At 39.1% G+C, this 12,852-nt stretch overlaps 1 protein-coding gene across 6 annotated transcripts in view; it reads right to left on the reverse strand.

Moving 5' to 3' along the window:
* Positions 1–12,852, reverse strand: part of CTNNA1 (catenin alpha 1) — a 175,551-nt gene that overhangs the window by 25,983 nt on the left and 136,716 nt on the right. For all 6 annotated transcript variants that reach the window (XM_017500916.2, XM_017500918.2, XM_037728640.1 and 3 more), the window contains one exon: positions 2,296–2,388. In XM_017500916.2, coding sequence (XP_017356405.1) covers positions 2,296–2,388 — 93 coding nt within the window. The remainder of the gene's footprint in view (positions 1–2,295; positions 2,389–12,852) is intronic.

Genomic DNA, 12,852 nt, shown 5'->3' on the forward strand with positions numbered 1-12,852 from the left:
AGAAAGAAGAAAGAAGAAAGAAGAAAGAAGAAAGAAGAAAGAAGAAAGAAGAAAGAAGAAAGAAGAAAGAAGAAAGAAGAAAGAAGAAAGAAGAAGAAGAGTGAAAGGATCTGGCAATAATGGGGCTGGGGTGGAGTCAGAGCTGCCTTATTGAAAAACAAGCACATGATGCCCAGTTTGCTGTGACCATGTCTGTGAACACCTACTTTATTTGCCATTACTAAACCTGCCCAGTCCTGTATGCCTAGCAGTTTGTGAACAAGGGTAGCAATGAGCCCAGATGAGAGTCTGAAGAATAATCACAGTTGAAAAAACACGTTTTTATGCACGACACATATCCAGTACCAACTTTGGTCTGGGCATTGTCTGCCTAAAGCCTATTCCTCCTGAAATGTTTTAGTAGGAAAAATGAAACTACAAGGGAGAGGCAGACACAATGCTTTCTGATGGCTAACTCAAGCCCATGTGACATAGCCACACAAGTTATGCACACCATCATTTTCATTAGGATCTACTAGACTCTCCATGTGATTTTTTTTCCTGGTTTTTAAGATCATTTATATAAATACTCTTGTGGTAGGTGTGATCAGTGTATGCTACCATCTGTTTCCACAGATATGTGAAAGCATTGTCGCTTTTCAAGCATTTCAGAACCAAATGGAAAACCAAAGGCATTAAAAACAAAGTGCTGTTAGGGTAAATGGCAAACAAACTTGAGGAAAGAATGCCAGTTTAGAAATCCAAATTCAAATCTGTCTCATACAACTTGGCCATCCAAGATCCTTCTGGATGTGGTGATTGGATCCACTGCAAATATCTACATAGCTGTCAATGACTGGCAGATTTCAAGACTGAACTAACGCTGGGGAAATGTCCATCAGATGATGTGATTCACAATGGGCCCATCACAGTAATATTAAGACAGAGCAACTCTCATTAGTAAATTAATCCACATGGTTAGGTACTAGAACAAATGCCCCATGTACCAATTAGAATGCCAGATTGATAACCATCAAGAGAGGCTTTACTTATTTTGGTTGCCCACCTTGAATGTCAGGGATTATTTGTATGAAAAAGCCAAAAAATGGCCACAGAATATTTTAAAATTGGTTGCAGACATAACACAGAAACTTCATTCCTATGACCTCTACTTCATTACTCTAGTCCCCCTGCTTACACTCGTTTATTTGCGGCCACTGCCTTCTGGCAGAACATGTAAAGAGAGGTGAGCCCTTAGAGTGTGCCATGAGCATTTTATAAATGGAAAAGTGGAGAGGCATTTTCTTTTACTGAAACATCAACTGTACTCCTTAGAAATCCCTGGAATAACAAGGAGTGTCAGGCCAGACAGACTCAGCTCTCCTCACAGAAGGCAGGCAACACACTGGGCACTTAAAAAGCATTTGCTGTTGTATTTGCTTCAGAGTCTTTCTAGAGTGCCAGATGCGTAACATGACTTAATCACCAGTCTTCCAATATAAACGGAGACAAGTTCTTGAGCTTTCACTTCAGAAGCTGGCCGAATTAAGTTACACTATCTGTATTATAAGGCTGCTTTAAGACACTACAGAATAAAGAAACTAGCTTGTGAATTTGGTCTCCTTCAGCACAAAGACCCGAATACTGGCCATTAAAATGGATGTAGGTGAAGAGTGTGGGGTAACCATCATGGTTCCAGGATGGCCAGAAGTCATAGATGGCCATCACTCAAGGCTCAAGGAGTGTGTAGACTCTTCCTCAAGGAGATTGTGGTCACTGCCACCCTACATTTTCCAGCAGTGGGGGCACCATACCTCCCCCTCGAGGTCTCACTTATTCACCAAGGCTGGAGTGCAGTGGAATGATCTCCACTCACTGCAACCTTCACCTCCTAGGCTCAAGCCAGCCTCCCACTGCAGCCTCCTGAATGGCTGGGACTACGGATGCATGCCATCTTGCTGGGCAAATTTTGTTTTTAGAAATGAGGTTTTGCTATGTTGCCCAGGCTGGTCTCAGACTCCTGGGCCCAAGTGACCCAACACTTCAGTATTCCAAAGTGCGGGGATTACAGACATGAGCCACCGTGCCCAGCCCACTATGCATTTTCAATGAAGAGCAAGGGGTAACATGTAATCTCCTGTACAAATGTCACTTAATGTTAAAAAATATTCCAAACTATGTGGGTTCTGTGTCAGTGATTTGTCCCCAAGACTTCCAACTAAAATCCTAAAAACAAAATTTAACAAAATAAACCTCATCTCCACTCTAATCAAATTCAATTTGGTGATGCTGTCACCAATGTCAGTTATACTTTACCTGAGGACAGAGGGCTTCTAACTGGCTTGCAGACATTCGAACAAGCTTTACACCTTCTTCATTATTTGAGATGGAACAGGCCAAGTTGGCAACCTATAAATATAAAAAATAATCTTTAAAGATTTTTCTCTTTTGCCTGCTGAGGAAAACACACATACCTGGTCCTACCTCTGACCATTCCGGAACAGAGGACAACAGCACCAAGGGTGCCTCCCTTCTCGCAGCCTGATTATTTACTTATACGAGTACACAGTGTTAACTCTGCACAAAGCAAACTATACAGACTCATAACATACATCACATTGCAGGTTGGTGCCAAACCTTGTAAGATCCCAGAGCCTGTAACTCACAGGCTTTGCACAGCCTCTAACCCGCCTGAACAGTAACTTCAGAAAAAGTTTCTTCCAGTATGGGCAATAAGGTGAGAAAAGCTGAGGAATCGAGGGTATCAGGGAAGAACTGCTGTTGTCCTCAAATAAAAATACGTTTTGCAGTGTTCTTGAAGGAAGGAAATAAAAAACTCTAAGGTGCTATTTTCATTTGACAGGTAATAGATGTTTAACTTAAGGCAAGATGAATTTTATTTAAACTCCATGCAATTTTTCAAATAAAAACAATTACACGAAGACAACATCAAGATGAACCAAAAGCAATCATTATCAAGAGTGGAAAAGGAAACTGATTATGTTCCATAGTTAAGAGCAAAACTGCCCTTCAACTGGGTTCTCAAAACATTGAGCTTGAATCTCTCCTGGCCGATTCGGCTTAATTTGAACTGAAATCTTTACGCTCCTGTCTGATTATCTCAAGGATACAGCTCATGCAGCCAGGGACAATCTTTCCAAGTTGTATCATACTTCCTTTGCTGAAGCTCTGGAATGTTACTGTGTAGCGACTGCTAAGGCTGTGATCACTTATCCATGTTTCTAAATGAACAGGCTTGCCAATTCCATTAGCAATATCTGGGCCCAAATGAATACATGGAACTGAGACATATCTTAACCCCAGGTGCAAACTGAGTTATGAATGATAAAGGCGTAGGCAGTTGAGTATCAGAGGCACTTTCTGGGAATTTAAATGCTAGAGTAAACAAGGGCAATGGCAGTAACCTTTGATTTTCACTCCTCCACCCAACTTAAGCACATAACACATCAGAAAAATTATATACTATTATGGCAGTTGTTTGCAGTGTTACGGCTAACGATTATCACTTTTCTATAAGACTGCTAACTATCAGAATCCTGCAATGCCCAAACACAAAGAAACAAAAGAAGTTAACATGCCATTTAAACATAAAAATGTAAGGGAACTGGAAAGTCAGATCTCTAATGTTTATGAGTCCTTCAAAATCACATAAAGAAGCAACACTTATACTCCCTGAAGCTTACAGTTCTACCTTCTCTGTCATCTGGACCCAAGCAAAGAGACACTTCTTTTCAAGATGACAATCTACAGAGATGACTGGGGATTTCTACTTGTTTGTTTAAAAAAATCACTGCAAAATATGACCTAAGATAAATTTGGTAAAATGTAAGACTTAAAAAAAAAAGGAAATAAAAATATTCATTGAAGGAGAAAGCTTGAATTAGATGTATTAATGAAGAGAAACCTACAACTTCCATTGCTTCACTGCCTTAAGACAACATTTTGAACAAATATAAAATTTGGTGATGATCACTGGAAAAACTAGCATTTTGGGACGAACAAAGATCCCTGGTGAGGTGCCCAGCACCCTGCCTCTTGCCATCACTTAGGAGGGCAGCTGAATGTTGGATCCAGGACAGCCAAGACAAGCCTAATCTTATTTCAAAGATTCTATATTTAGAATTCTATAATTAGAATTTAGAATAGAAAATATCTCTGTATTCTCAATCTTAAGAATCCTTAAAACTCAGAAAAATATTTAAATTAAGAAAAGATTTTTTTAAAAAGAAGCAAAATATTATATAAGTACTCTCTACATCAGACACATGAGGGTAGTGTGTGGCTAAGGCTTAAATGGCTGATTCATTTAAAGCATCTTTTTTGTTTCATGATTACAAACACTAGCAAAACAAAGGTTATGGAAGTCTTGTTCTTTATTTTAAAACATCATTTAAAAATATTTCCGGTGTACTGTGGAAACAGTAATGTTCTATAAGAGCGTACTGCCTATTTTCAGGAGACCTGGGAGGAGAGGAAGGAGCGCCTGTCACTAACAGTCTTCTCCAGATGAATGGGCTTCAATTCACCCCCCAGAGACAGGGCTACTCACTTCTAACAATGACAAATGTGCAAATGCAACATCAAGACCATAGCTCTCTGAGAGGCTAACCTCACATACTAGTGTCAGGCCTGACTACAATTAAAGGAGAGGGTAAGAAGAGGAGCTTCCTAAATGCTTCTTTCTGTGGAAAATCTGGGGCTCTAGAATGAACTGACAATTAACAACAAGACTAAAGAAGATCCTGAGGTTAGAATGAGAAACACTCCGGGCTGGGTGCAGTGGCTCCCAGTACTTTAGGAATCCAAAGCAGGAGGATCACTTGAGGCTAGGAGTTTATGACCAGCCTGGGCAACATAGCAAGACCCCATCTCTATCAAATAAAAAAAATTAAATCGGCTGGGTATGGTGTCATGTGCCTATAGTCCTAGCTGATTAGAAAGCTTAGTTGGGAGAATAGCTTGAGTCCAGAAGGTCGTGGCTGTGGCAAGCCATGACTGGGCAACAAAGCAAGACCCTGTCCCAAAAAAAGGCCAGGTGCGGTGGCTCACGCCTGTAATACCAGCACTTTGGGAGGCTGAGATGAGTGGACTGCCTGAGGTCAGGAGTTGGAGACCAGCCTCTGGCCACACAGCGAAATCTCATCTCTACTAAAATTATAAAATTGGCCCAGTGCGATGGCACTTGCCTGTAATCCCAGCTACTTGGGAGGCAGAGGTTGAAGTGAGCTGCGATCATGCCACTGCACTCCAGCCTGGATGACAAATCGAACCTCTGTCAAGTCGGGGAGGGGACAGGGGAAGGGGAACACTTGGAGTAGTTAATTTCCACAGACAACCTAGCAGAGCCAAGACTTTGTAGAACAGTGAGAATTATCTCTGGATTTGTTAGGAGAATAAATTATCTTTGCTACCAGTTACTTGTATTAGCAACTAAAATGTCTCTGATTCCCACTATTCGAAGAGGTGGGCTGAGACTGACGCCACAACCGCTGTTTGACCTCAGACAGCCCTCCTTTGTACCATCTGTGCCTACCGTGTGGAAGTTTGGACCCTGTGGAAGAGCGGGTTTCAGAAAACAGGCAAACACTCTGCCTTGGGTTTTGCTGGTTTCAGGAAAACCCAAGCTCAAGTCTGAGTCATTGAGGAAGACTCACAGGCCCACTGTGTCAGATCGACAGATGAGACACCTGTACATGACAGACAGCTTTTTCAGTCTTTTAGAAAGGCTCAACCTTTACTCCACAACGGATGATCTTTACTTAAATAAAATTTGTTAAATGAAATTTCATTTAGGAAAAAAATCCCATTATGACTTTATTTCAATCCTGCTCCTTCTGTAACCATGATGACTATTTTCCTCTACTATACATAGATTTATGATTTACTGAACTCAAACACAAGTTGTTTCCTACTTCCTTCAGTAACTGCTCCTGGATTCCCATTTGGCTGAGTTCCTCTTACCCTAGAATGTTTGTAGGAAGACAAGATTTCTTTTTGTTCTTGATAATAAATTAATCACCAACTCTCATAACAGCTTATGCCTGTTGTAGGAGTAAACAATTAAGAAAACATGTGGGATAGGGAGCTCTGAAGTCTAAATAATGACCCACCAATGCAGCAGCAGGCCAAAGGGACAGAGCTCAAAACATACATCTCTTCCCTTGTGCCCCCGGGTCAAGCTAACTGAGTTTTCTTCTTTAAAACATCTGAATGCCTTAAAATCAAAAATAACAATAAAATCAAAAACTCAACTTTTACAAACCTGTCGTACATAAAATGAGACGTCCCAAATACAGGTCATATACATTTCAGAGCCACTCAAGAAGTTTTTAACAACTACTTCCACACCCACAAGGGAAATGATAATAGGCACCTTTCCAATTTCCAGGGAAAGGTGTTGGTGATCTTATTAGGAGCAACAAGAGATCCTACAATACTAAAAAATGAAGTCTATACTTCATTTTTTATAATAGAAATATTATAAAATATATATAGATATATTTTACATAGATAAATATATAGATAATAGAAAAATTCTACAACTAGATTGTGGTGATGGTTGCACAGTTCTGTAAACTTACCAAAATCTGAATTGTACTCTTAAAATCTGTAATTTTACAGTATGGAGATGATGCTTTAACAATGCTTTTCCACTTTTTAATGCAGAGCTAAGCAGGTGAGAAATTAAGAGAAATTCTCAGAGGCTAGAAAAGAGAAAGCAGAACTTCAGGGAAGCAAGCAATCACCAAAAACAGTGTTTCTTCTGGCGGGTGGGTGGGGGCTTTTGGGAGAGGTATTATTTCATGATGAGAACTTGGGTTTTTAATGGGTCAAGGCCAGGGCCCTCTCAAGGTAGATGCCTCAGATCAGAGACTTTGCACAGAGATGGAACAGGCAACAATCTTAGTAAGTCATCAACCCTAAGACTGATCAAGAAAGTCCACCACGTCTAGAGTAGGGTATTTGTCAGTCTAAGCATTCACTCGCTCAGGGAGGAAAAGACCAAAAGGCCCCTATAATCCACTACAAATTCTAATCAAAAGCTGGCCTTCCGCAGGGGTTTAGGTATAGCAATTATGTTATCTATATGGTCCAGAAAACTTTTACATTTAAGAGGTCATGTATTAGTGGTACCTCTAAGCAGGTGGCAGAAGCAAATATAAATTAAAAATTTCCCTCATGGAAGGTAATGTAAACACAGGACCCAAAGAATTCCCACAACAAAATTTCAGGAATATGAACTCACAAATTAAAAATAAAAACAACGTATACAAGGAAATGAGCCATCTTGGGCAAGAGTAAGCAAAATCACCACCTGTGTAATCAGATCCATAATGACGCAGATACTCCAACAATTGAAAATGCAATATTAAAAACATGTTTATCTTAACAGAAGAGTACAGATAGGGAAAAGACATTCTAAAATGACTCATCAGATTTGAAAAGGATCAAAATAGAAATTCAAGAAAAAAATAATTTCTACCATTTCTAGAAATTTAATACTGACTTAAACTTGACTGAAAAGAGAATTAGTAACCTAGAAAGTCAAAATGAAGAAATTCTGTAGAAAAACCAAGACATTTTCTTTTATACATATATATGTATGTATTTTTTTTTTCCTTGAGACAGAGTCTTGCTGTTTTGCCCAGGATGGAGTGCAATGGCATGCTCTTGGCTCACCGCAACCTCTGCCTCCCAGGTTCAATCCATTCTCCTGCCTCAGCCTCCCAAGTAGCTGGGATTACAGGTGCATGCCACCATGCCCAGCTAATTTTTGTTGTTGTTGTTTTGTATTTTTAAGTAGAATCGGTGTTTCGCCATGTTGTTCAGGCTTGTCTTGAACCCCTGAGCTTGTGTTCCACCTGCCTCAGCCTCCTAAAGTGCTGGGATTACAGGTGTGAGCCACCACGCCTGGCTTAGAAAAACCAAGACATTTTCATCTTATGGAAAATGTGGAAACCACAAAAGAATTTAAGACACATGCAAGATAGCCTGAGAAAGTCTGCTATATAACTACTAAGAATTTCAAAGGAAAGAACAGAGAGAATGATGGGAAAGACAATACTGAAAGAGATAATGGATGAATACTGTTCAGAAGGAATGAAATGTTATTTTCAGACTTGGGAAGACAAATTCCAAATAGGGCAAATAAAAAGAAATCCACACTTTAAAAAGCTTTAGGATAACTTTTTTTTTTTTTTTTTTGAGACAGGGTCTCACTCTGTCACCCATGCTGGAGTGCAGTGGTGTGATCCTGGTTCACCGTAACCTCTGCCTCACAGGTTCAAGCGATTCTCCCACGTCAGCCTCCCAAGTAACTGGGAGTAATGTGTGCCACCACATCAGCTAATTTTTTTTTTTTTTTTTTTTTGTAGAGACAGGGATTAACCACATTGGCCTGGCTGGTGTTGAACTCCTGACCTCAGGTGATTTGCCGACCTCGGCCTCCCAAAGTGGCGAGATTACAGGCATGAGCCATTGCACCTGGCCAGGACAACAAAGATTTTTTTAAATAGCCAGAAACAAATGATCTATTAAAAAAGGACAGTAAAATCGACCGCTGACCTCTCATAGCAACAATGCAAGCGAGAGACAAGGAAATAATATCTTCAAACAACTAAAAGAGGGAAAAAAATCATTCCAGAAGAACTATATATTCAATAAAATTATTTTTTCAATTAGAACAAAATAAGGACATTAAGACAAAAAATAAAAAGTTCTGAAAGCATTTACTTCTAACAGATGTCCTCTTCCGCCACTAAAAAGTTTCTAAAGAATATACCTCACAAAATAAGAAACCAAAACAAAACAAAAAGAATATACCTTAGGAAGAAGGGAAGTGATCCCAGAAAGTGGCTTAATATGCAAGAAACGGGAAGCAAAAAAATATATCAGGTGAGTAAATTTAAGCATAGGTTGAAAAAAAAATTAATAAAGCAGTTAACAGTAGTGTCTAACTCATGGGGCTAAAAATCAAAAGAACCAAAATACAATAACAATTATATTAAGTTAGTACTAAGTTAACTGAAGTTAAGGCATGCTAAGATTCTTACATTGTTTCAGAAGTAGGAAAAGATACAGAATAACCTCAATCTGTACATTAAAAATGCATGCTAAAATATCCAGAGTCTCTACTAATAAAACAGTCAAGGGTGTAACTTCCAAACAAGGAGGAAAAAAAGGTGGGGGATTCAATCGGCCCAAAAGAGGGAAGAGGAGTTAGAAATAAAGAAGGGGGGCGGGGGATAGAAGCAGAGGGTTCTCTTAAGAAAGACAGAGAGAATAAAATGTAATGGTAAAGATGCATCCACATGTCAGTAATGATCATGAATACCCTGAGTCCTTGGTACTCCCCAACACTGTCACTGGGAAGCAGAAGGCCACAGATTTAGTTCCTCACCAGATCATAGCTGTTTTGACTCACAACTCAGTGGAAATTCAATGTTAGAACCTGGACTTTCTTCATAGGGGGCACTTACAAGAAATAAAAATCATATGGAATCTGTCACAATATTTATTATTAAAATGTTGTGGACCCCATTTAATCATGCAATGTCTCATATTAACATAAAAGATCCATGTAAGAATTCTTTTTGAATATTTTTAAGATGAGCTTATTTCCCATGAGTAAATGGTCGTATTTCCTTCATTCTCAAGAGTAGAACTACACAACCAATTGTGTTTCATCTTTTCACTGCTGCTACCAGTAAGTTCAGTCCAAATCCAAACTCGAGCATGGCAAGTTTAGTAAACAACTGTCTACTATTTTCTTGATCTTGATGGTGAAACCCTGTCTCTACCTGCCGCTCCCCCCGCCCCCCCAAAAAAAAGCTGGTGTGGTGGCACACACCTGTAGTTCTGCAGGCTATACAGGAAGCATAGTAGCACTTGCTTCTTAGGAGCCCTCAGGAAGTTTCCAACCACGGTGCAAAGCAAAGGTGGGAGAAGACATATCACATCACATGGTAAGAATACAAGCAGGGGGGTGGGCTGCCACACACTTTTAAATGACCAGATCTCATGAGAGCCATCACTATCACAAAACAGCACTGGCTACAACAGATCCACCCCCTTGATTCAAACACTTCCCACCAGGTCCTGCATCTAGCACTGGAGATTACAATTTAACATGAGATTTGGGCAGGGATAAATACCCAAACTGTATCAAAAGCTGTATCTCTTTTCTGGAACAGAGCAAAGGTTGGGCAGAGTGCTTCTTTGGTCATGCCTACCAACGCTTCAAGAGAAAAGAAGAATCCTGACACCCCCTTGAGAACAAGGTTCACCCAACTGCCTTTGCTTGATCATCCCAGAATTTGACAAGGTGGTTAAATTCCGCCCAAAAAACTTATTTTTGGTTGAAGTGTTAAAAATAGTACATGTAAGACCCATTTTGTCTGAAACAAAAGTAAGGGTTTGAACTTACAGACCCTTGAAAATGTGAGAAAATCAAGCTCAGTATGCTTAGAATTCTTCTGGAATCCAACGTCAGCATTCTCCCCAAGGACATCTAACTTCTCTTATGAAAACGTTCCATAATCTGAGAAAACTGAAGCTTCATTTAAAATGTGCATTCTGCCAGAATATCAGCCTACAGCATCATACAGAAGCACTGAGAAAATACCCAAGATGTCACAGGTAGTCATATAAGGTCAGTGTTTAATTCAAACGCTCCTTACAGAGCCTTTTCAAGGCCACGTTACCACACATTATCAGAATACTACAGAATAAAACTTAGAATGCAGATCATTCAATGTGCAGTTAAAATATACATTACAAACCAATAAGGGCATACCTTATGAAGTCCCAGCTAACGGAAAATACTGTATGTGTTAGGAAGTGGGTTGTGGAGGGGGTAGAGGTAGAGGTAACAGCTCCAAAGCATGCCAGTTACATTCACTTTTTGGTTCTTAATTCATAAGACAGTGCATGAAATATAATCTTATTGTAGCAAATTCATTATAATAAGAGCCACATTTTAAATATAAGGTCTGGAGCTGAAGGGAAAGGATTTTGGACTGAAGTTACTGGTAGCAGAGAGGAAATGATGAAACACAATCAGTTGTGTATATCACATGAATAATACATACTTTTTATACACATGATTTCATTAATGGCATTTTCCCCATGCCACCTTCTCAATTCACAAAATTGAAAATGTACTCAGAAGACAGCAAAATAAAAGGAAAAACAATACTCTTTAGCTGTTTAACCTGCTCACAGCCAAAAGAGGTGGGCAAGGAATGAAGCAATTAAAAAGGACACATAGGTACTGCATTACTGACAAAAAGGTTAATATTTCTGACAGTGAATAAATTCTTCACTTCAGTACACTTTAAATTGAAGAACAACATAAAGATATCATTAACGTGATAGGGGAGAAAGAGGTGAGTATAAAAGATGTTATCCTTTCCTTGAAGCAAGGCCATTTTTTTTTTTTTTATAAACAGATGAACAAAATGCCCTCAGTGCTATGCTACACTCCAGAACAGAAGAAAATGGTAAAGGGAAGAGCCACCCAGCCCACCAATACCGGCCCTCAGCTCCTGCTGCCCTACTCACTGGCCTTGAGAATACACAACATCTATGCACCCCTTACACAAGAGAACTGGCTTCAATACCATGCAGGGAGTTACCAGATTCCACTGACCAGTGCAGTATGAGGGAGTCACAGGTCCTAGCCAGATCCTCAAAAAATAATTAAGAGAGGTCTCATAGCAAATATTCTACTATTTGCTTTTAAGTAAAATCACAAAAGATTCTTATTAAAATAAGGACCCAGAACTGGGCACAGTGATGTGCATCGGTAGTGCTAGCTACTTGGGAGCCTGAGGAGGGAGGATATCTTGACGCCAGGAGTTCGAGACCAGCCTGGGCAAAAAAGCAAGACCTATATCTCAAAAAATAATAAAGATCCAACAGGCAGCCAGCACCACACAGACTCCCTGACACTGTGTATACACAGAGGAACTAGAGAAATTTGCTTCTGTTGATAAAATCTCAATAGTCAATATGTGGTTTTTATTCTTGAAACAAATCTTCTATTTCCATAATGTGATATATACACAAGGCACCATAAAACTCCACTTCTAAGTGGGTGTTATCCCGAATACTACTCAGGAACTATTCATACATTTAAAGCAACTTTATGTGATACTACAAATTAAAGCATAACCTTTTTATACAATTTTATTTGGTTTGGAAGAAAAGTATTTCTATTAAAGCAATATATAAGATTTCCAAAAACCAAGTTAGCAAGGGTCAACACATCTGTCCCAAACTTGTTTCGGTCATTAATTAAAAGGCTACTGAAATAACAGCTTTTGTTCAGCTTCCATTTCAAACGCTGATAAAATGGACAGCTTTCACCTATCACCTTAGTACAATTTCTACTACATTGTAAAAAACGTATACACTATATAAAATACATATTTAGTAGAAGATAATCTTCATGTGAGTAGGGATTTTTGTTGTATTCACTACTATATTCCTAGTGTCCAGAACATATAATAAATTTATAAATGCTTGTTATAATAATCTTATTACAATTTTCTTCTCCCTCAACTGCAGAAAGTTTGCTATAGGTTTTTGAAAGCTTCATTCTAGCTAGTCCCATCCCCCAAAAAGCTGCTCAAATCAATGACAGTTAACCTTTTCAAAAAATACTCCAAATTTTTCCCATCATCTCCATATCCCACAAGTTTTCACAGTTCATCCCTCTCATACGCACTGTTTATGTATGATGCATTACGATGCTCTTTTGTGCAAATATTACAGATACTTCAGAAAAAGACAAAGTTCACTAACACGGACGATTAGTCATAATGCAGAGCTCTGCTTTTTTTTTTTTTT

This window comes from Cebus imitator, unplaced genomic scaffold (assembly GCF_001604975.1).
Source record: "Cebus imitator isolate Cc_AM_T3 unplaced genomic scaffold, Cebus_imitator-1.0 Scaffold274, whole genome shotgun sequence".
In the NCBI taxonomy this organism is placed as follows: domain Eukaryota; kingdom Metazoa; phylum Chordata; class Mammalia; order Primates; family Cebidae; genus Cebus; species Cebus imitator.